The sequence below is a fragment of the Muntiacus reevesi genome, chromosome 22 (assembly GCF_963930625.1).
Source record: "Muntiacus reevesi chromosome 22, mMunRee1.1, whole genome shotgun sequence".
In the NCBI taxonomy this organism is placed as follows: domain Eukaryota; kingdom Metazoa; phylum Chordata; class Mammalia; order Artiodactyla; family Cervidae; genus Muntiacus; species Muntiacus reevesi.
This window is the reverse complement of record NC_089270.1, coordinates 3294455-3319099: the sequence shown is the minus strand read 5'-3', so window position 1 is coordinate 3319099 and position 24645 is coordinate 3294455. Positions and strand designations below refer to the sequence as shown.

At 48.7% G+C, this 24645-nt stretch overlaps 2 protein-coding genes across 2 annotated transcripts in view; one reads left to right on the top strand and one right to left on the bottom strand.

Moving 5' to 3' along the window:
• AFAP1 (actin filament associated protein 1) overlaps window positions 1-20973 on the bottom strand; it is a 152155-nt gene extending 131182 nt beyond the window's left edge. The window contains exon 1 of the mRNA XM_065914448.1: window positions 20760-20973. The gene's annotated coding sequence lies outside the window, so the exon portion shown is untranslated. The remainder of the gene's footprint in view (window positions 1-20759) is intronic.
• On the top strand, window positions 19476-20920 carry LOC136153069 (proline-rich protein HaeIII subfamily 1-like). The gene is made up of 3 exons (XM_065914718.1): window positions 19476-19742; window positions 19821-20055; window positions 20097-20920. The coding sequence occupies exons 1-3, from the start codon at window positions 19476-19478 to the stop codon at window positions 20918-20920; spliced, it is 1326 nt and encodes a 441-aa protein (XP_065770790.1).
• Window positions 20974-24645: the final 3672 nt, after the last annotated feature.

The following is a 24645-nucleotide window of genomic DNA, read 5'->3' as shown; positions in this document are numbered from 1 at the left end:
TCTGAGCCACCAGGGAAGCCCCTAATTCCATATATTCTTTACCTAATTTCTCCCAGTGGTAACATCTTACAAAACCATAATACAATCTCACAACAGGATGCTGGCATCAAAACAGTTAAAATACAGTCCACTTCCAGCACCACAAGGATTCCTCACATTGCCCTTTTATAATCACTCCCCTCCCTGCTCGCCTCCTCCCCGCTTCTTAACCTCTAGCCCACTAATTTGCTCACCATTTATACAATTCTGTAATTTCAAGAATGCTGTATAAATGGACTCATACACTGTGTAAACTTTGGGAGTTGGCTTTCTTTTTCATTCAGTATAATTCTCTGGACAGCAAGGAGATCAAACAGTCAATCCTAAAGGAAATCAACCCTAAATATTCACTGGAAGGACTGTTGCTGAAGCTAAAGCTCCAATAATTTGGCCACGTGATGTGAAGAGCCGACTCATGGGAAAGATCCCGAGGCTGGGAAAGACTGAAGGCAAAAGAAGGGGGTGGCAGAGGATGAGATGATTGGATAGCAAACTCCATAAGTCAGAGGAGGACAGAGGAGCCCGGTGTGCTACAGTCCATGGGGTCCCAAAGAGTCAGACACGACTTAGCGACTGAACAAAAAATTATCCTTTGGAGATTCACACAGGTTGTTGTAAATATTAATTCATTTCTTTTTACTGCAGAGTCACGTTCCATGGGATTGGATGTACCATATCCCTTAAACCTACTCAGCCCCTGAAAACATCTGGATTGTCTCCAATTTCTGTGTATTATGAACAAAGCTGCCATGAACATTCATACTCAGGTTTTTATGTGAACCTAAGTCCTCATCTCTCTGGATAAATTTGCCCTGAAGTGCTGAGTCCTATTGTAGTTGCACATTTAGTTTTTAGTTTTCTTTTTGTTTTTTTTATATTAGAGAATAGTTGATTAACAATGTTGTGTTAGTTTCAGGTATACACTAAAGCAATTCACTTACATATACATGTGTCTACTCTTTTTCAATTTCTTTTTCCAATTATTTTCCCATTTACGTTGTTACAGAATATTGAGCAGAGTTCCCTGTGTTATATAGTAGGTCCCTGATGGTTATCCGTTTTACATATAGCTGTGTGTACCTGTCCATCCAAACTCCCAAACTCCCTAACTATCCCACATGTGTTGTTTGCTTTTTTTTTAAATAAACTGCCAAACTGTCCTCCAAACTGGTTACAGTGTGGTTACACTACTTCCCATCAGCCATGAATGACCCGGTTTTTCTGAATCCTCACCAGCATTCAGTGGGGTCACAATTTTTTAATTTAGCCAATTCCTGGAGGTGTGCAGTAATACCTCACTGCGGTCTTAATCTGCATTTCCCCGATGGCTAATGATATTCAAGATATTTTTATGTGCATATACATGTGTCTACTCTTTTTTATGTGCATCCTCTTTAATGAAATCTCTTCATGTGTTTTATCTATTTTCTATTTAGACTGTTAATGTTACTGCTGAATTTTGAGAGTTCTTTATATATATATATATATATATATATATATATATTCTAAATACTAGGCCTTTATCACATATGTGGTTTGTAAATATTTTCTCCTGGTCTGTAGCTTGTCTTTTCAACCTCTTAACACAGTCTTTTGTTTTTCCCTCTACACAGGAAGATGACACATTTGATTAACTGGTTTATTTTTATTAAAGGATAGTTGATTTATAGTATTAAATTAGTTTTCAGATATACAACATAGTGATTCAATTTTTTTTTTAATTAGTTGGAGGCTAATTACTTCACAACATTTCAGTGGATTTTGTCATACACTGACATGAATCACCATGGAGTTACATGTATTCCCCATCCCAATCCCCCCTCCCACCTCCCTCTCCACCCGATTCCTCTGGGTCTTCCCAGTGCACCAGGCCCGAGCACTTGTTTCATGCATCCCACCTGGGCTGGGCATGTCTTCCTTGGAGAAATGTCTGTTTAGTTCTTTGGCCCATTTTTTGATTGGGTCATTTATTTTTCTGAGTTGAGCTTCAGGAGTTGCTTGTATATTTTTGAGATTAATCCTTTGTCTGTTTCTTCATTTGCTATTATTTTCTCCCAATCTGAGGGCTGTCTTTTCACCTTACTTATAGTTTCCTTTGTAGTGCAAAAGCTTTTAAGTTTCATTAGGTCCCATTTGTTTAGTTTTGCTTTTATTTCCAATATTCTGGGAGGTGGGTCATAGAGGATCTTGCTGAGATTTATGTCGGAGAGTGTTTTGCCTATGTTCTCCTCTAGGAGTTTTATAGCTTCTGGTCTTACATTTAGATCTTTAATCCATTTTGAGTTTATTTTTGTGTATGGTGTTAGAAAGTGTTCTAGTTTAATTCTTTTACAAGTGGTTGACCAGTTTTCCCAGCACCACTTGTTAAAGATGTTGTCTTGTTTCCATTGTATATCCTTGCTTCCTTTGTCAAAGATAAGGTTTCCATAGGTTCGTGGATTTATCTCTGGGCTTTCTATTCTGTTCCATTGATCTATATTTCTGTCTTTGTGCCAGTACCATACTGTCTTGATGACTGTGGCTTTGTAGTAGAGTCTGAAGTCAGGCAGGTTGATTCCTCCAGTTCCATTCTTCTTTCTCAAGATTACCTTGGCTATTCAAGGTTTGTTGTATTTCCATACAAATTGTGAAATTATTTGTTCTAGTTCTGTGAAAAATACCGTTGGTAGCTTGATAGGGATTGCATTGAATTTATAGATTGCTTTGGGTAGAATAGCCATTTTGACAATATTGATTCTTCCAATCCATGAACACGGTATGTTTCTCCATCTGTTTGTGTCCTCTTTGATTTCTTTCATCAATGTTTTATAGTTTTCTGTGTATAGGTCTTTTGTTTCTTTAGGTAGATATACTCCTAATATTTTATTCTTTTTGTAGCAATGGTGAATGGTATTGTTTCCTTAATTTCTCTTTCTGTTTTTTCATTGTTAGTATATAGGAATGCAAGGGATTTCTGTGTGTTAATTTTATATCCTGCAACTTTACTATATTCATTGATTAGCTCTAGTAATTTTCTGGAAGAGTCTTTAGGGTTTTCTATGTAGAGGATCATGTCATCTGCAAACAGCGAGAGTTTCACTTCTTTTCATATCTGGATTCCTTTTACTTCTTTTTCTGCTCTGATTGCTGTGGCCAAAACTTCCAACAACATAGTGATTCAATGTTTTATAGATTATGCTCCATTTAAAGCTATCACAAAATACTGGCTATATTCTCTGTGCTATACAATGTATCCCTGCAGCTTATTTTACAATTTTTTTATGTAAGAGTAGTTTGTACCTCTCAGTTCCCACTCTTACCTTTTCTCTCCTTCCCCTTTCCCACTGGCAAAATCTTCCGCAGAGCAAAAGTTTCAATTCTGATGAAGTCCAATGTATCAGGTTTTCCTTTCATGGGTTGTGCTTTCAGGGTCAAGCCCAAACAAGAATGTTTTGCTTAGCTCTAAAACTTACAGGGCTTCCCAGGTGGCACAGTGGTAAAGAACCCAGCTGCCAGCACAGGAGATGCAGGAATTTCAGGTTCGATCCTTGGGCTGGGGAGATCCCCTGGAGGAAGAAATGGCAACCCACTCCAGTATTCAGTTCAGCTCAGTCTCTCAGTTATGTCCAACTCTGCGAGCCCATGACTGCAGCACGCCAGGCTTCTCTGTCTTTCACTATCTCCCAGAGCTTGCTCAAACTCATATCCATCGAGTAGGTGCTGCCATCCAATCAATTCATCCTCTGTCATCCCCTTCTCCTGCCTTCAATCTTTCCCAGCATCAGCGTCTTTTCCAATGAGTCAGCTCTTCCCATCAGGTGGCTAATGTATTGGAGCTTCAGCTTCAGCATCAGTCCTTCCAGTGAATATTCAGGGCCGATTTCTTTCAGGATTATTGCCTGGAAAATCCCATGGACAGAAAAGCCTAGTGGGCTACAGTCCATGGAGTCACAAAGAGTCGGACACAACCGAGCAACAGAGCACCAACCTTAAAGATTTTCTGTTTTGTTTCTTTTTTTAATAGTTTTACATTTTACATTTAAGTCCGTGGTCCATTTTGAGCTAGTTTTTGTATAAGGTGTGAGGCTGAGATCAAAGTTCATTTTTTTTTCTGGCCTGTGGACATCTAATTTCTCCAGGCAACCAGCTCCAAGTTTAACGAAATTAAAAATCATGCTGGTTCATCATCTATATTACAGTAAGTATTGTTTTGTAAAGCTTTAATTCTAATTATATACTGAACAATGTAAAATGTCCAGTTTGAAAGTTTGGAAACTATAAGTATTCTTTCCTTAATATTCTGATTTTCTACCTGTGACAGCAGATCCTGTTGACATGAGTATCACAAGCAAAGCCTAAGCAACAGCTAGAAGTGTGTAATAATTAAAACAATTAGCATGTGTGTCTATTAATTAGGGATTCATTTCCCTTGGGCTTCCCAAGTGGCACTATGCTACAGGTAAAAAAACTTGCCTGCCAATGCAGGAGATGTAAGAGATGTGGGTTTAATCCCTGGGTCTGGAATATCCATTGAAGGAGGAAATGGCAACCCACTCCAGGATTCTTGCCTAGAGAATCCGATGGACAGAGGACCCTAGTGGGCTACAGTCCACAGGATTGCTCAGAGTTGGACATGACTGAAGCGACTTAGCATATGTCGGGGAAAAGGTCATCACTATAAAGCCCTGTGACTGAGTAATAAATATGTGTATCAAGGGCAAACCTAAAGTGTAAAATGCAACTGAAATATAAGCTTTCAAATACTCCATATTATTGAAGGCAAGGAAGTTTACTTCAAGTAAATATTTGTCAATAATAAAGATACATAAAGGCAGCTACATCAGGGCCATTCCGACCCAAGTTCAGCTCTATGGCCTCCAGGAGTTATAAGCCCATTTTGGAATCAGACCATCCGTCTACGCAGACAACCTGTGTTTGATTCTGCTTTGCCACTTCCTGGCTGTGTGACTTTGGGAGGATGTCTCAAGCTCTCTGAGCTAAATCCCCTCCCCATTAACTGGGGGTAAACACCATCTATCCCAGCTGGTTGAGTGTGAGGATTAAAAGCCACTTCTCAATGCCTGGCACACAGTCCACCTCTCGCTTAAGAGTAGCTGTTATCATTATTGAAGGGAAGCAAAATCTTGTTAATTTTCTCAGGCTCACTCAACATGGAATTAGCAAAGAAGAGCAAATGAAGGAAACCAAAATACTTGCTCAATTTTTAATAAGAAATATTTTAAAGAAAAGAAAACAGGGAGAAGGAGGAGAAGGAAGAGGAGGCAGAGGGTGGGCAGGGGTTTCAGACAACACATTACAGACCCTGTCGACTTGGACCATCACCAGAGACCACCAAACAGAGAGGAGTACTTCCTCCAGCAGAATACACCACCCAAGGTGCTCAGAAATCAGGAACACCTTGAATCGGGGGGCAGCGTGACTCAGGCGAGACAGCTATGATTTCCTTAAAGGAACTGCAGCACAAAAAGTGACCACAGAGGAGGTACCAACTGCTATAAGTACTTAGTGACAAAAGCTGAAGTCATACCGTCTGTATAGGAGACGCTCAAATAAAATGCGCCAAAAGAGCAGGGGACGCACAGAGCAGAAAGCCCTGCCCCTCTGCGTCAGCCTGACGCCGCTGTTACAGGCACGTTCATAACCAACGACCCCACGGCACTGGGCACTGCCTCTTGCCACGCTATCCAAAGCGCTCTGCTCGCCCGCACACAACACGGGCTGCCCTGGTGCTTAGCAATAAAGAGTCTGCCTGCAAAAAAGGAAACGCAGGCTCAACCCCTGCCCTGGAATATCCGCTGGAGGAGGAAATGGCAACCCACTGCAGTATTCTTCCCTGGAGAATCCCATGGGCAGAGGAGCCTGGCGGACTACAGTCCAAGGGGTCGCAAAGAGTCGGACACGGCTGAGCGACTGAGCACTCAGCATGTGTCACCCAGCAAACTGCTGGGCCTTGCTCTCACCCTGTGGCCTCATAGCAAAGCCCAAGATGTGGGACAACCTTCTTCCAAGTGGGAAAGAACGGGAGAGTCTGATGCATCACAACCAGCATCAAATCCAGGTGCTACGAGATACCCACTGAGCCACTCGCAGGCACAGCACTCCAGTCCCTGTGACGCCCCCCATAGGAGTTAGCGGGTGACAGCAGGCCAGCTAGGGCGCGGCAGTACTAACCTTCAAGGCCGTGACTCGGGCCGTTTTACATTAAAGGTCACTCAGTCTCAGGTTTCTTGGGCTTCCCTGTTGGCGCAGCTGGTAAAGAACCCGCATGCAATGCGGGAGACCGGGGTTTGATCCCTGGGTTGGGAAGATCCCCCAGAGAAGTGAAAGGCTACCCACTGCAGTATTCTGGCCTGGAGAATCCCATGGACTGTATCGCCCATGGGGGTCACAAAAAGTTGAACACGACTGAGTGACTTTCGCTTTCAGTCTCTGGTGAGCCAAAATCAAAATCAAGTCTCTCTGGGAAGCGTCTCTGCAATAACTGGGCCTCGGACCGGACTGCAAGAACATCAAAGTCGCATGCATTGTCCAGAGACCCCCTCCCTCTGCTTCCCACAGGGCCCCTCTCTCCTTCCACGAGCAGGTCTGGTGCCTGCGGACTGTCTCCCCTGTGTGAAAGTGAAAGTGTCAGCTGCTCGGTCGTGTCCAACTCTTTGGGACCCCATGCACTGCAGCCCACCAGGCTCCTCTGTCCATGGGATTCTCCAGGCAAGAACTCTGGAGCGGGTTGGCATGACCTCCTCCAGAGGACCTTCCTGACCCAGGGATCAAACTCGGGTCTCTTGCCCTGTACCCCATCCCTAAATGCAATTTCAGGACAGCACCCATTACAGAGGACGTGCTCAGTAAACACTTCCTGAAACTAGCAGTGTGCTGTGTCTCTCACAAATAATGCCAAGAGCTTGAGCAAGCAACTGAGCTGTTCTCCACCTCGGTTTCACTGAGCGCAGGCTCAGCAGTCACGGCCCACGGGCTTAGCTGCTCTGCAGCATGTGGGATCTTCCTGGACCAGGGACTGAACCTGTGTCCTCTGCTTTGGTAGGCAGATTCTTAACCACTGGACCACTGGGGAAGTCCTCTAATTTTTTAGTATTTCTAACAAGAAGAGAAAGATGAAAGATAGTATACAATGACAAAGACCAGGCCGTGCAAAAGCAGAGCTCTGATCCTCAGCCTGCAGCCGCCAGCCCAGACAGCCAGCCTGCTGTGAGTCAGACCTTCAGGAGGACAGACTGCTCTCTCCAGGGACAACCCAGGAAGCCAGACAGCAACCCCGGCGACAATCGGCCAGGACCAGATCGATATCTAGTGGCCTTCCTAGTCTTTGTCCTGCTTCCAGCTCAGGACCAACCTCCCTGCCCCCGAACAGTCACCTGGACACTCCTCTAGAGAGCCTGCAGTCCCCAGCTCCATCAGGCACCCCGAGCCCCGTTTTCTCCACTAGAAAGCTCGCCCCCTCCTCTGAGCCTCTGCCAAGCACAAGTGACGGAGGCCAACCCCTTTGCTCTAAGTCAGCTCTGAATAAATAGCCTTCGCCTCTCTCATGCGGTTGGCCTCCGTTTACTTCCACAGAGAAAGTCTTAAACCTGGGGCTTCGCTCCAGATGATCAGTCCCTAATTTAGAAGCCTAGTGTGGCAGATTCCAAGTCTGGAGAGACCTCATGTCCCCATGGCCCTCTTTCCACAAAACCTCACTTTCTTGAGGTTTGAATCACGACCCTGCTATCCAGGGAAGGAACCAAGTGTCCGGGAAAGATCAAGGGCTTTGAGGTCAAACCCTTGAATTCATCAAGCATTTCATTTTCCCCACTTATAATTATGTGACCTTGAGCAACTTTAACATCTCTAAGCCTCCATCTTCATCTTCATCAACAATATTTAGCTCTAAAATGATATTATAGGGGACACTTCTGTAAGACCGCCGGCGAGTACCCGGTGCTCGGCAAGTGTGGGGCCCCTCCTCCTGGCCCGCCTTCCCCCACAGTGGGAAGCACAAGGCGCCCCATCAGCAGGCTGGCGGTCCCCACATCAGAAGCCTTGTATTCACAGGAGTCGCAGTGGTATCCAGTGCAACCCAGAGGCAGGATTTGTTTCCACTTTCCACCTGGGCATGAGACGCCTCTAAGTCATGCTACATGAGCCGTGATACGGAAGTGGTTACACTTCCCCATGCTTGGGGATACACCACCCCATGCTTGTACTCCCAGTAGAGCTGACTAACTCTGAAATCCTCTTCAGAGCCAGTCTGGGGGCCTGCAGTGCCGCAGTCGCACCTGGCCGCCCTCTCTGAGGCTCAGGCAATGCAGACGGACCACCAGGACCCCAGGGGCCTTGGAAGCACCTTCCACTGTGGTACAAAGGATGGCTCAGTCTCAGAGCGCGGGCAGCGTGGGAGTCAGTCACAGCAACCCTTCTGTCCAAGAGGCCGTCTGTGCACCCTCTGTCGTCCTGGGGACACGCTGAGTGCTCTGTGCCTTGTCTCTTCCAGGGAACCGTCTCTGGGCCCCGGTGGCAGCCGTCTTCGTGCAGCTGGAGGCCTGGGCCCGGGCCGGGCAATACAACTCTGCACCACACCCGCCAGCCGTCCCGCCAGGTGGGAGATGCAGGCTCCTCTGTCCAGCCCAGGCGCCTCCAACCTGATGAACATCCAAAACTGGACTCATAGAAATCAGCGGTGCAGAGACGATGCCTTTTTTTGCACTAAGAAACAGATTTCAGGAAAAGGCATCCGGGTGAGACAGGGTGGCTGGAATCGTCAGTTCCGCTGTGGAAAGCCGATGCCCCCTGCAACGTCCCCCTCAGGACAACCCCTCGGTGGTCCCTTCGCCCGCCTTCCGAAACCCCAGCATCTTGTGCGGCCCTCCCTAACAGCCTACGGTCATTCTCTGTACAAGGCCCCTCCCGATGTGTGCGGCTGCAGGAGCCGCCAGGCAGGGACCGCTGCACACAGACCCTCTGAGCCACTGAACGGGGAGGGAAGGGAGGCGGGAGCAGAGACACCGCAGACCCACCGGGCGGGTCAACAGCAGCCGGGCTGCCCGTCGGGGCTGGCTCTGCCCACTGCTGTGTCCTGAGGGGCTGCCTGAGAACAGGTCTCGGGCACACCACTCACTGGGGTGTGGGCCACCAGAACGTCCTAACAAACGCAGAGGCCGGGCCGCACGCTCGTCAGGGCTCTGGCGCCGGCGTTGGAATCCCACCTCCTTCCAGATCTTGAGAGAGTTCCTCTCTGTCTCGTCACCTCATTGTTTTTACCTCGAAGTAACTACCAACACTGTTAGTTTCAGGCGGGCAACCTGACTACTCGGCACATGCGAGTACTGTGAAAGGGCCACAGTAAGTCTACTTAGCATCAAGCACCACACCCAGGTACAATTTTTTTTCTTGTGATGGGAACGCTTACGAGCTACTCGCTCAGCTACTTTTAAACATACAATACAGTATTGTTAACTTTAGCCTCCGTGAGTCTTCGTCTCATTTCGTCAACTGCAAAAGAAGGACATTACCTCCCCAAGAGCTGCTGAAAAGGTTAAAAGAGATACAGATGGAGAGTGTCTGGCATGGTGCCTCGGACATAGTAAGCACCCAGTAAACAGTGCCAGCCACGATGGGGGTGGTGACTCAAACTCCAAAAGGCAATGTTAGACTTTCTAGACCACTCAGTCCCACTTACCATGAAGACAATGGGCTTCCCCGGTGGCCCAGCGGTAAAGAATCCGCGTGCAATGCAGGAGCTGCAGGAGACTGGGGTTTGATCTTTGGGTCAGGAAGATCCCCTGGAGGAGGACGTGGCAACCCACTCCACTATTCCTGCCTGGAGAATCCCATGGACAGAGGAGCCTCCTGGGCCACAGTCCATGGGGTCACAAAGAGTCAGACACGACTGAAGCGACTTAGCAAGCATGGATCATGAACACACAGCACGTCTGAGCTTCTTAGAGGGGCCTACAGGCTGAACGTCCATGTCCCCTCATACTTCATATGTTGAAACCTAGCCCCCAGTGTCTCAGTATTAGAGGAGTGGGGCCTCTGGGAAGTGATTAGGTCATGAGGGTGGGGTGCCCCTGGAGGGGATTAGCTCCCTTAGAAAAGAGACCCCCGTCAGCGCCTGTGTCCCTCCAACACATGAGGACACGGCCAGAGATGCTGTCTGTGAGCCAAGACGCAGGTCTTCACTGGACACAGAATCGGCCAGCACCTTGAGCTCAGGCTTCCAGCCTCCAGAACAGTGAGAAAGAAACTCCTGTTGTTCATAAAGCACCCGGTCTATATGTTCTGTTACGGCAGCCTAAACAAGCTAAGACAGTGGGCCACACTTTAAGCACAGGAAAACTCAAATGATTAACCCATCTATAGAAAAAAACTCCACTCACTTAGGACTGTCCAACATGCAAATTTGTATTCATTGGGAAGATGGGATTTTAAAAGAAAGCATCATGCCCCATGTCCCCCAGAACCGTCCCTGACCCTCACGGTTAAATTAATTCAGAATCACATGCTGAAAATGTTTAGGCAAACCCTTGACGGGTTTCAAAAGTCATTCAAAAAGTAGGGCTCCAAAATGACTTTCATATGTAGTCTTTCTCTTGGACATTCACCACGAAGCTCTTCATCAAACGTCCTCTAGAAGGCACTCTGTCCTGTTGCCAAGAAGTCACTTCTATAAGTTCCTGACAGAAAGGTCCACGCTAGATGACAACCCCAAACCTAACTCTACCTGAAGTCACTCAGTCGTGTCCGACTCTTTGTGATCCCATGGACTGTAGCCTACCAGGCTCCTCCATCCATGGGATTTTCCAGGCAAGAATACTGGAGTGGGTTGCCATTTCTTTCTCTAGGAGATCTTCCTGACCCAGGGATTGAACCCAGGTCTCCCGACGCTTTACCACCTGAGCCATCAGGGAAGTCTACCTACCGTGGCTAAAAATGCCCCTCGTTTGGGAATTCCTGGCTGCTCAGTGGTTAGGACTCTGCGCCTTCACTGCTGTTGGGGAACTAAGATCCCACAAACCATAGAGCATGGCCAAAAAAAAAAAACTTAAAAAAAACACCCCTCATCTGTCACACCATCATTTAACGTCCAGAGCTAGAATCCATCATTATTACTACTTCTTTTTCCTTTTCTTGATAAACTTACAAGTAAAGTATTAACATAACCCAAAAAAAGGAGGCTCCTCAATGCCACTGCCCCCAGAGACTGCATATGCCTTGGGCACTGGGTCAGGTAAAAAGACACGGGAGTCCAAACTCTGAAGCCGCTGATGGCAGCTCCTCACAGGATACAGAGGGGACAATCTTAAGTGCACAGAGCAGACGGCAAAGTCAGCTGCAGCCTGGCGATGGGTGGGAAAGAAATGTTTTCAACGGAGGTATCTGAAGACAAACAAAAGCTATCTTCCAGGGACTTCCCTGGTGGTCCAATGGTTAGGACTTTGTGTTCCACTGAAGGGGGCGTGAGTTCGATCCCTGGTGGGGGAAGTGAGATCCCGTGTGACTTAGAGTGTGGGGGAAAAAAAAAAAGTCTTCTAATACCAACAAGGACCAAAAGCTGTCTTTTCTCCATATTAGAAAATAGATAATGGGCCGAATGGAAATTTTCCCTTCAAACTACGGCAGTGTGATGAAACTACTCTCAAATCCTTTGGGTTTTATTAGATAATCAAGCTGAAAAGCCATGAAAAGATAAACTTTTCCTCCGGGACTCAGGGTGTAATAAAACCTCTGACCACCATCCTTGAAACAGGGAAAGACGGGTTTTTGTTTTTGTTTTAAAATATTTTCAGGGACTTTGAAGGAGCTCCTGAAATTAAAATAATCATGGCAACACAAAATTCAAAGAAGGGTTTAGAGAAGTTGGAGAAATCCCCCCAGTGGGAAAACAAAAAGACAAAGGAATGGGAAAAGAGAAGAACTGAAGGAGAGTGAGGATGAAGGACAGGAGTCCACAGACGGAAGCGGTCCACCTGGCTCCCGGCGCAGTGGACGACACATGGTCCACATCTCGGCACGGCCACCGTGACATCTGCAAACACGAGGAACAGCCCTGCAGAATTTACACAGAGCAAGACACAGGTCACAATCAAAGGAATGGCTCTGGGCACATCAACGGCCACCTTGACGTTGAAAGTCAACTGAACAGCGTCTTCCAAACTCTGCAGGAAAATGATCTCTAATCCAGGATTCTACACTCAGCCAAACTGACCATTAAACACGAGAGTAAAACGTTCCAACATTATGTCGTCAGTCGCTCAGTCGTGTCCGGCTCCACGACCCCATGGACTGTAACCCACCGAGCTCCTCTGTCCAAGGGATTCTCCAGCAAGAGTACAGGAGTGGGTTGCCATTTCCTTAGAAGTTCTCAAAAAAAATTATGTCTTAGAAAGCTGCTGGTGAACATGCTCAACCAAAACGAGAGAGAAAACTTAAAAAATAAGAAAGCGTCTTATTTGAGAAAGAGGTGAAAGAAATCCTCAGGGCAACAGGGAATGTGCAGCAGGCCTGGGAAGCAACCAATTTGGAGAAAATCAGGGCTTCCCTGAACCTGGGTATTGCTCAGCGGAATCTGTCTGCAGTTCAGGTGACAGAGGAGATGCAGGTTCAATCCCTGGGTCAGGAAGATCCCCCAGAAGAGGAAATGGCAACCCACTCCAGAATTCTTGCCTGGGAAATCTCAGGGACAGAAAAACCTGGCAGGCTACAGTCCAAAGGGTCGCAGAGTCGGACACAACCAAGTGACTAAACCACCAGCAGGTGGGTGACAGGCTCAGAAAAAATTATCCTAATAAAAGGACAGAATGGAATATTCCTTGTTGTGTGTGAACCTACAGAGGGGAGATTTACACTTTGAGGGGCTGTTTTCAGCATAGAAAACTAAGGAAAACATAGCAGGGCAAGTCTCAACTCTAGAAAAAAAAGGTAAAAACGATGAAAGAAGGGAACTGTAAGCAAAACAGTCAATATATCTCAGCTGTGAATAATGTTCCCAGAATCATAGGTCCTGCTGAATATTTAACCAAAACTTTAACGTAATTATACTGAGAGGACAGAGGAAAAAGATGTGGGTGGTGGAAGGAGGGAATAGGTGACCCAAATTGTCTTCTTCCTAAGCAGGAAGTCTCACACAAAATCTGGAAGAAACTGCTAAAACACTGAAAGCAGGAGGCCTCGGGGGACGGGAATCAGGGTGGAGAAGGGTGGGGTAGGTGACTGCTGGGTTTTTGTTCTAAGTCCTGTAGAACTTTTGACTCTTAAAACTATGCGCCTATGTAACTGTTTAAAATGGGGTATTTCATTTTTAAACAAAATCTGATACTTGACCAGCAAGAATATCAGATTAAGCAGTGTGTTCTTAAACTTTCTGGAATCCAACGCGTTCGAAAAAGAACAGAGCTATAAATCCTCCCCCCAGTAAACACACACACAAAGACACACAGCATTTCTGCACAGGGTATCAGGCAGCCAGTAAATTCCTGAAGGCTGAGTTAAAAAGCCTTAGGATTCTAGATTCTGACTTCTTACAGAAGGAGAAAAAATTGTAATGAAAAACTATTAAAAACACCTACATGATCCAATTCCAGGAGATAGTGAAGGACAGAGAGCCTGGTGTGCTACAGTCCCTGGGGTCACAAGGAGTCAGAGAGGACTTTGCGACTACACAACGACAACATGAACAAACAAGATCATGTTGTTGTTTATTCAGCCCCTAAGTCGTGTCTGACTTTGGGACTCCATGAGGTCATGCTAGGTCTTTAAATGCTCGTGACCATCACCTGTTGCTTCCTTGACCACAGGACACACCTCACTGCAAACCATCAATGAAAGTATGAACTCTGTTTCCTGGGCTTTGCTTCAGTCTTGAAACAGATGCTCTGAAGTTCAGGAATGTGAATCCCCGTTGGGTCGACTCAGCTGTTTTCACTGGAGAAACGGACATGGAATTGTGCACTCTTCACCCCAAGAGGAAAAGTCCTTCACATCCCAAATCCCCCACGTGGCTGTTTTTTCCAACAGAGGAATTACTTTAATGACTTCTTGGCAAAACTTCTATAATCAGAGCAGCCCATCCATTTAAATACTCCAAAACGCAAAATTTACTGTTTCTTTCTCACTGACCTGCTGCTATAAACCCCACCATCAGCTCAAAGGTGAGTCAGATGAACTGTCTTGTCATTTAACAGGAATCTTAATGGTCCTAACAATTTGCTTAAAATACCAATGCCTTTTATTTATTGTGAACTGAGGGCAACAATAACAGTGTCACTGGATGTTGTCATAAATAGATTGGGTAATTGTGGGAGGCAGAATAATGACTCCCCAAGATGACCACGTGCTAATCCCTGGGCTCTGTGATAATGTCACATTACCTGACAAAAAGCACTTTGCTACAGACCTCAGACAGGGGTCCCAGATAGACACCCCTAGGAGCTGGGGGCAGCCTCCCAGCTGGCAGCCAGCAAGGAAACAGGGGCCTCGGGCCGACAGGTGGCCTCAACCATATTTGATGGACAATGTGAATGAGCTTGCAAGCAACTGTCTCTCAGATTCTCCAGTAAGGAACACAGCCTTGCAGACACCTTGTTTTTTGCCTGACGAGACCCAAGTTAGACCTCTATCTACTGTAAGGTAATAAATCTGATTTGTTGTAAGCCACTCAGCTTGGGGCAATGTTACAGCAGCCGAGGAAAGCCATACAGCCGTATATGTGAAAACACCCAGCAGTGTCTGTCACGTCCTCGACATTCAACCAGAGTCAACTGACTTCCTTAAATCAGAAGATGGGGGCTTCCCTGGTGGTCCAATGGTTCAGACTGCACGCTTCCCCTGCAAGGGGCACAGGTTTGATCCCTGGTGGGGGAACTTAAATCCTACATGCCACACAGCCAAAAAAAATAGCAAACGAAAGGTCATACTCCATCCAAAACCACAGAGATCACAGACTTGTTCTGATACATGCAGATGTGGGGAATTATAAACTGTCCAGAGTATCTACACACAGTCCAGGCTTCAGGTAGCTCACCGCCTTTTCTTTAATTTATAAACCTTCCATTGCCTGTCTTACTTGAGGAACTCTAAGCACCACGTGGACAGTAAACGCTGGACTGTGTGCGCCCTGGCCCCCAGACGTCAGGCAGAGCCCTGGCAGCACCTATGACCTGCACTGAGTCGCGCCCAGGTCTGCCTCTCCCGCTGCTACAAGGCTCCAGCTCTTCTCCAACGAGGCACTGGGTCCCCCCTTCCAGTGTCCACCAGCCGCCCGCCCTCAGACACATCACAGGCCATCGAGGCGCATGCCCGTCAAACTGTGTGACAGTGTCACTCATCACCTGGGGCTACAGTGTCGGGTCTTTGTGGAGCAGTGCTGGATTTTATCAGCCCTTGTGTTTGCCTCCTGCCGATGCCTGGGGCATCAGAGATACTCAGAGCTGGTGGAGAGGAAGGGAAAGGCAGCCTTGCCTGGTGGGCGGGAGACCCTGCAGTCTCCAAGGTGCCAGGAGAAGAGAAGGCCCGAGGACTCCAGGGGGCTGAGGTCAGCTTCCCCCTGACTCCCGCGGCTCACGCTCCAGGGCATTTCAGACGTGAGCCCGCCGGCACTTTTGTCGATCGTGACCTGGCAATGCCTACTGCCTTTCCCAACCTCAAGACAGGTCCCTTAGGAACAGAAATGCCCAGCCATCAGGCTTCATTAAAGGAAGGTTCACAGGAACATGAACCTGAGAGAGACGTAAGACAGAGATCGTTAAGGGCTATAATCTGCATGTTCCAAGCCTTACTTTCAAAAGAGTAACATCTCTGAAACTTGAATTGGATGTTCCCTCAAAAGGCTAAGATATCAAACAATACTGGCCAATTAAAGATAGAAAACAATCCTACGTGAAGTTGCCTGATACCCTTCAAGTTATGGACCATCTGTATATTAAACATTTGGAGTAAAAAAAAAAAAAAAAAACCCAGACTCATTACATTCTTAATGAAGCATTATCTTTTAATCCTTGGCAACATATTTTACACCTTACAAAATTCTGTTATATACAGGATTTCATTTTATCCTCAGGACAATCTCTTGAGCTAGGGAGGGAAACTAAAGTTCAAGGAAGTAATTGACCTTAACAAATGCCTTCCTGGGGCCAAGCTTCCTGTGCAAAAGTACTGGAGTAAGTTATCTTGAATATATTATTCATATTACATCCTGTCAACATTCAAAACGGTTTTGATGTAGCCTGTAATAATAGGCACATATATGATAAGATCTTTAAAACGGAAAACAAAGAGGGAAAAGTCATTTGGTAGCTGATGTGGGATGCAGGCGAGGCGGGGCAGAACGGGTAACAGCAAAGACTTAGATTTATAGCTTAAGAAAAAAATTTCTCTCTGAACTTCTAGCTCTAAAAAAAGAATACTTAAACAAGATGATTTAGAGAATATCATAAACTAAAAAAGGGGGGAAGTACCATCAGTTCTTTAAGGTGAGGTGAAGTCAGCTCTCTAATTAGGCCCCCAGGGAAGAGCTGGTCAACTCGCTTCTTCCAGTGGAGAACAGGAGGAAGGACAGCCAAAAGCACAGCTCAAACGCTACCTCCTCCATCCCCAGGCAACCTCGTCTCTGAACGCTCCCTCTTCATTTAATCCATATAAAAACCAGTCCTGCCTGCAGAACAAGCAGTAACGAGCTTTCAGAGAAAATATTTAAGACAATCTCAGAAAACCACAAAGAAAACCTATTTGCATTTCTGAAGACGGCTCCCAAAATATGTGTGTGCTTAGTCGCTCAGTCGTGTCCAAATCTGTGTGACCCCACGCACTGCAGCCCGCCAGGCTCCTCTGTCCATGGGATTCTCCAGCAAGAATATTGGAGCGAGTAGCCATTCCCTTCTCCAGGGGATCGTCCCAACCCAAGGATCAAACTCGGGTTTCCCTTATTGCAGATAGATTCTTTACCATCTGAGCCACCAGGGAACAAGACAAACCACATGGAGTGCATACATATATAAAACAACGCACTTTTTAATGTTTTATATTAATTAAATGCTGCAAATCAAAATAAAGACAAAAAATGCTACTTAATGTGAAAATATAATTTGGTGGCATCCCTCCTTGACAAAACAGCTACCATCTATGTTTAATCCCTGTAATCACCCAAATAAGAATAGCAGAGAAAACTGTGTTGTGTATCCCTTCAACAACAGACATGTGGCTTTAAAAGAATCAAGCACATCAAATTCCCACCTTACCAAACATAACTGGAAGGGAGATTAATATTTTTAAGGACTAATTACTATATTCTTTAGAATTGAAGCTTTATAGGTCATTTAACAGGATGCAAATTTGCAACTAATAATTTTAAACTATGCTTTAATCCATTACACAAAGCCACAAACACCCACTCAAGGTACTCCCCACATTCACTCATCTCATACTCTCCAAATTAAAATCTCCGTTAGAAAGAGACTCACAGACTTAGAAACTGAACTTATGGTTGCTGGGGGGAAGGGATAGTTAGGGACTTTGGGAAGGTCATGTACACACTGCTATATCTAAAATGGATAACCAACAAGGACCTATTATATAGCACATGGAACTCTGCTCAGTGTTGTGTGCCAGCCTGGATGGGAGAGGGGTTTGGGGCAGAACGCATACATGTATAGGTATGGCTGAGTTTCTTCAATGTTCACCTGAAACTACCACAACATTGTTAAATCGCCTATACCCCAACACGAAATAAAAATAAAATTTAAAAAATAAAACAAAATCTCTATTAGAGATTGGGGCGTAAAAAAGTCTGCAGTTGGCCGACTTCATACGACACTCAAAAGATCAGCAACATGCTCCTGCCAAGAGTTCTGAACCCAAGAACTTCATTAAGGAAAACTTCAAACCAATTTGACAGGGCACAGATGTTGCAAGTAAAATGCAATTATGAAGAATATGCAAGACAGTATCAAGTAGCTGCGGAAGCTTCCATGGACAGTGTCTTTCAACTCTGAGACAAAGAATACACCCACAACTAAACTGTGTGGAAAGAAACTACAAAACTTTCACTTTAGAACCTACATTTTAAAGGATCTCCATTATTTATACCACTACCACTGACAGAACTCTCCTCTGCTGTATTAGGTTGAAAGAATTAAAGGTTTAGGGCTGACAAAGTTCTTACCTAGTTTAAAAAAAAACCCTCGAAGGTGAGGAAACTGAAGCCCAGTGGTTTTGCAGGAACAAACAGAGGCTTCATTCCAGAGCCAGACTCAGACCAAATAAATTCAAGTTAAGTACTCCACACTGTGCAAAAAACACAGTGATAGCAACTGTTCATCTGAAAGTCCTTAGGAGAGTTGAGGAATTGCAGATTTTAAATCACAGGAAAGACTTGGATCCAGGGTGAAGAGAAGGGGCTTCTCCTTCAAACAGACCTCATTCTCTCTGGGTACAGCAGCAAACCACCCTGTCCTTGAAGACCACGGCTCTCAGAGGGCAGGACGAGAAAATGTCAGGGGAGCCTTCAAAAAGAAGGTGTCACCTAAACTGATACTGTAAGAATGGCCAAAGGAAGCTGGAAGTCCTGGAGCTGGGTGCACCGGGGGAGATGGAAGAGTGAGCGGAGACAAGGCAAAGTGAAAGGCCAGCCGGCTAAGTCTGGACTTTATAACAGCGACAGCTGCAGTTATGGCCACATTTCCATCTTGCATTTCTGTTATTTATACCCTGTCCGTTCACAAAGAATTTCCATTTGGATATTAAAGTTACTTGTGTCTATAGCAGTTTTCTGTCTTAGACCAGGACGCTCTGAAAAGGAAAAAGACTGACCTGTTAGACACTGCATTCCCCAGGGGAAAAGAATCACTTCCCCTGAAACATAATAGGTGTTTTCATACAAGGGTAAATGAATGACCCACAGCCTCACCCCCTCTATTCCTTGCATAAACCTGACCTCTAACTGTAACTGCCTTGGCCTCATTCCGCGGGTGTGGATTCCCCTCCTTCAAACGCACTCTCCAGCCCGCCAAATTCTTGGGAAAGTTTTCTTCCACTCTCCAGGCGCTGAGAGCTGCAAAGTTAAATCTGGCTTTCCAGACTCTTTTTTTTTTTTCTTCTTCCCAATCCTAACGGAAGAAATCAAGAAGCGCCGGGCAGAGGGACCAGGCTCCCTCCAATCAGAGCCGGCTCCCGCCGGGCCGGCCGAGTCTCGCGCCCCAGCAGGAAACGCCGGCGCAACCCCGACGCGCGGTCCCCCGGCGGCGCAGTGACAGCCCCGCGCTCCCCGGGGACCGGGCCTGGGAGAGGGGCGGGTTCCGGGGCCAGTGCAGCCGCTTCTGTTCACACGGCAAAGGAGACAATAAAAGAGCGGTTCAGCTGTCCGGCTCGAGCCAAATGCTTCTCCCCCACGCACAAGCCCATTACAGCCCGACCGGCGCCGCTCCCCGCGCAGGGACACCCGTCGACACATGGAAATCCCTAAGACACACACAAGCGCAGGCACCGTTGTGGGAAAAGGGGAGCGTGTCCCCGGACCGATCACACCCCCAAGCCGCAGGGGGGTCGGGGAGGGGAGGCGTAGGGACGGGGCACAGCCCCCCAACTCGCAGGGGGGCCAAGACATCGAGCGCACGGGTCCTCGCGGAGCCACCCTCGGTGACCCACAAACACTCAGAGCCCCTCACTCTCGGAGTGACCAGAATCCTTACGATCGGCGGCCCACGCAGTCACCCTCAGTGAGACACGACGAACCAGTCACCCCGTGGAGGTAAGTGGGGGGGGGGGGCGGGACAAAGACAGTCTCCCACTCCCAGGATGTCCGGGGTCTCCTCGGCGAGGGCCCACCCAGAGCTGCCTTCGGGCGACAACCGCGCGAGCCAGCCACCCTAGGGAGGGAGCGGAGACCGAGGCAGTGTCCCCGCCCTCAGGATGACAAGGACCCCGCGCGGGGGGCATCACCGGCCGGTCCCCGAGGAGCCCTGGCGGACGCGGAGCCCCCTCGGAGCCACCCCGAAGCCGAGACAACGCCCGGCGCCCGGACGCGCGACGGTCGGTTCCGCTCCGCGACCCTGTCCCCGCTTGGCGCTCAGGGCGGCGGCCGACACCTCGGGCAAGCGACCCCGCGGCGCCCCGCTCGGATGTGCCACACCCAGGGGGCGACCCCAGTCCGGCCCCGGGACCCCCGCCCGACCCCGGGATCCCAGTCCGGCCCCAGGAGCCCCGTCCGACTCGAGACCCCTGCCCTCCTCCCCGTCCGGCCCTCGGGACCCCCGCCCGGCTCTGGGACCCGAGTCTGGCCCCGGGACCCCCGTCCGGCTCTGGGACCCCAGTCTGGCCCTGGGGACCCCAGCCCGGCTCTGGGACCCGAGTCTGGCCCCGGGACCCCCGTCCGGCTCTGGGACCCCAGTCTGGCCCTGGGGACCCCAGCCCGGCTCTGGGACCCGAGTCTGGCCCCGGGACCCCCGTCCGGCTCTGGGACCCCAGTCTGGCCCTGGGGACCCCCGTCCGGCTCTGGGACCCCAGTCTGGCCCTGGGGACCCCCGTCCGGCTCTGGGACCCCAGTTCGGCCCCTGGACCCCGGCCCGACTCGAGACCCCTGCCCCACCCTGGACCCCGCCCGGCTCTGGGACCCCTGACTCCCGAGGATCCCCCCGACCGCCCGGGACCGCCGCTTGGCCGTGAGACCCTCTCCCAGCCCCGGAGCCCGTGTCCGACCGGGGGGCCCCCCGCCCGGCCCGGCCCCGCCGCCTCACCTCAGGCCGCCGCCGGGGCAGCGATCGCTCCTAGCCGGAGGCCGCCCTGGCCGATCCAGGAGGAGCCGAGCAGCCGGCAGAGCCGCTGCCGCCGCCGCAACAATGGAGCCCCGGGGCGGGGCCGCCTCGCAGCCGCCTCAGCGAGTCCCAACTCAGGATAGCGCTCCGGCTCCTCAGGGGCAGCGGCCGCCGAAAGGCTGCGACCGGGCTCGGGCTCCGCGCAGGCGCACTCGCCCCGCCCGCGACACGATGCCCGCCCCTGGCGGCTCCCCGGCGTTCGGGGACCGCCCCCCGGCCAATAGGGAGGGAGCTGGCCGCGGTGGGCGGGGTCTGGGGAAACAAAGGGAGGTGGGGCGGGGCCGCTCCGGGGCGGGGCTGCGGGGGTCCCTGCAGCGAGAGCTCCCGGAACCTCCGTCTACCCCGGTTCGACCCGGGACGGCCCGGCGACAAGTCCACCCGGGGTCCGCTCAGCGAGACCTTGGCCATACCAGACCCGGAACTCAAGTTTATGAAATTGGTTCTCTTTCAGTTCGGCTCAGTCGCTCAGCCGTGTCGTACTCTTTGCGACCCCATGGACTGCAGCTCGCCAGGCCTCCCTGTCGATCACCAACTCCCGGAGCTTGTTCAAAGTCATGTCCATTGAGTCGGTGATGCCATCTAACCATCTCATCCTCTGTCGTCCCCTTCTCCTCTCGCCTTCAATCTTTCCCAGCATCTGGGTCTTTTCCAATGAGTCAGCTCTTTGCATCATGTAGCCAAAGTGTTGGAGCTTCTGCTTCAGGATTAGCCCTTCCAATGAATATTCAGGACTGATGTCATTTAGTATGGTCCTCTTTACAGAAAGGGAAACTGAGGCCCAAGGAGGGAGACCTCCTGGCCCCCAAGCCACGTGTGCTTAAGTTGCTCAAACATGTCCGACTCTTGCAACCCCATAGACTGGAGCCAGTCAGGCTCCTCTGTCCATGGGATTCTCCAGGCAAGGATACTGGAATGGGTTGACATTTCCTTCTCCAGGGGGTCTTCCTGAACCTAGGTCTCCTGCACTGCAGTCAGACTCTTTACCGACTGAGCTACATTTTCAAAGTACCAAAGATGTGCGGAATGAAGTAGAGGCAAATTTGGCTCTCCCTTAAGGACCTCCTGCAGACAGGATCAGAGATTTCTGAAGGTCACTTGAAGCCACAAAACTGGTGCTCTGAACAGAGCTCTTTCCCCTTCTTGCCGCAAAGCTTTTGTTCCTACGTTCTTCCCCACCTGAAGCACTCTCCTCGCCCTGCATGGCACCCCGTAAGTCCAAGTACCAGTCATCCATATAAAACCTCTGTCCTCACCACCTTTGATCTTGGGTATCCTGGGACGCCAAAGTCCCCGTTTTCCTCTAGATCACTGGCGCCTCCTCCCTGGTAGCTCAGTTGGTAAAGAATCCACCTGCAATGCAGGAGGCCCGGATTCCATTCCTGGGTTGGGAAGATCCGCTGAGGAAGGGATAGGCTACCCACTCCAGTATTCTTGGGCTTCCTTTGTGGCTCAGCTGGTAAAGAATCCACCTGCAGTTCGGGAGACCTGGGTTCGATCCCTGGGTTGGGAAGATCCCCTGGAGAAGAAAATGGAAACTCATTCTAGTATTCTTGCCTACAGAATCTCATGGACAGAGGAGCCAAGACTATAGTCCATGAGGTTGCAAGAGTTGGACACAATTTAGCGACTAAACCCCCACCCCCGGTGGCCCCTCTGGAGTCTGCACCCCTTCTCTGCCCAACCTCTCCATGCTGGGGTATTAGGGTGGCCCGTGGCTCCAGAATAGACTCTCCTTTTGGGAAATCTCAGACTCTCTCAGGCCTTCAACCATCCACAGTCGTGTCCGACTCTTTGCGACCCCAGGGACTGCAGCACGCCAGGCTTCCTTGTCCATCACCAACTCCCGGAGATTACTCAGACTGATGTCCGTGGAGTCAGTGATGCCATACTAATATATATATTTATATAATAGATAACTAATAAGTACCTACTCTGTAGCACAACGAACTCTACTGAGTACTCTGTAATGACTTATATGGGGAAAGAAGCTAAAAAAAAAAAACAAGAGAGGATATATGTATATGTATAACCGAATCACTTTGCTATACAGCAGAAGCTAACATTGTAAATCAACTACACTCTGATAAAATTTATTTCAAAAAAAAGAACTCATCTTAGACTATAGGGAGAGGTTCTCTGTATAGGCTGTGCTATGAGAGGGCCTCTGGAGAGCCCACCTGCAGATGTTTGGATGGTGGTAAGACCTGAGGACTGCCTCTAGCCAACAGCCAGCAAAGAGCTAGGCTCCAGCCAGGCTGTCCCATGGAAATGAATCCTGGCGCCAACTGGAAGGACCTTGGCAGGGACTCTTCCCTGGTCAAGCCTCCAGGGGAGGACACATCCTGGCCGAAGCATTAAGTGACGCCTGGTGAGCCCTGAGCTGAGAACCCAACTAAAATGGGCTAAAGTCTGACCCATAGAAACTGAGTTTAAAAACGTGGGTTACGTTAAGCTGCTACATTTGTGATTATTTCTTATGAAACAATAAAAAGTACTAGGTCCCCTCCCCAATACATACATTCATAGCCGCCTCTACTTCTTTCTGGCGGTCGCCACGATTCTACTTCTTTGTTGACCATCACTCTCTTGCCACTTGCACAAAAACTCCTTGAAGACAGAAACAGAGTGTGTCTTGCTCATTGCTGTGCGTCAACGCCCAACTCAGTTCTGTTCTAGGCAATGGGCCAAACAAAGGCAGACCAATCCACCAGTGGGTTTGCGGGCCCTACTGTCCTTACTAGCCTCCTTTTCCCCAGCCATATTCCATTGGAGACACTCCAATAGTTTACTACCTTTCCCAGTGTCCAAGGTTGTTGTTTTACAACAACAAGCATGATTTTAATTTTATTTATTTTATTATTTATTTTTGGCTGCACTGAGTCTTCATTGGAAAATCTCTGAGTCTCATTGGAAAATCACTAAGTCTCCTCGGAAAAGACCCTGATGCTGGGAAAGATTGAAGGCGGGAGGAGAAGGGGACGACAGAGGATGACATGGCTGGATGTCATTACTGACTCGATGGACAAGCTCTGGGAGTTGGTGAAGGACAGGGAGGCCTGGCGAGCTGCAGTTCATGGGGTCGCAAAGAGTAGGACACGACTGAGCGACTAAACTGAGTCTTCACTGCTGCAAGGATATCTCTCTAGTGGCGGCAAGCAGGGGCTCCTCTCCAGTTGCAGTGCCCGGGCCCCTCATTCTGGTGGCTTCTCTTGTGGAACACAGGCTCTAGAACATGAGCTCAGTAATTGTGGCGCACGGGGTTAGATGATTGGAGGCAGGCGGACTCTTCTTGGACCATGTCTCCTGCATTGGAAGGCGGGCTCTTTGCCACTGGGCCACCAGGGAATCCCTGAGTCAGCATGCATTGTAGAAGCTCCTGACCGAGTTTAATACTGTGAAGGGCTATCAAATGGGGCTAGCGACCCCAGACGTCTTCCAGATTCTTCCACTAATATGTCTCTTAAGGAAGTAAATGTAATTACAGGCTATTTATATCCCAAGGTAAGCTACATTTCCACGGCACTTTTTTAAATCTATTTATTTTAATTGGAGGCTAATTACTTTACACTACTTTGTACATTCACATGAATGTACATACATTCACATGAATCAGCCATGGGTGTACATGTGTTCCCCATCCTGAACCCCCCGCCCACTTCCCTCCCCATCCCATCCCTCAGGGCCGTCCCAGTGCACCAGCTTCAAGTGCCCTGTTTCATGCATTGAACCTGGACCGTCAATCCATTTCACATATGGTAATAGATACATTTCAATGCTATTCTCTCAAATCGTCCCACCCTTGCCTTCT

Excerpts from the sequence above, each read along its gene's own strand:
- LOC136153069 (XM_065914718.1), top strand. The coding sequence starts at position 19,476 with ATGGAAATCCCTAAGACACACACAAGCGCAGGCACCGTTGTGGGAAAA. Across the intron at positions 19,743-19,820 it reads GGCCCACGCAGTCACCCTCA|GATGTCCGGGGTCTCCTCGG; the intron begins GTGAGACACGAC and ends TCCCACTCCCAG. Across the intron at positions 20,056-20,096 it reads CGGCGCCCGGACGCGCGACG|GGCGGCGGCCGACACCTCGG; the intron begins GTCGGTTCCGCT and ends CTTGGCGCTCAG.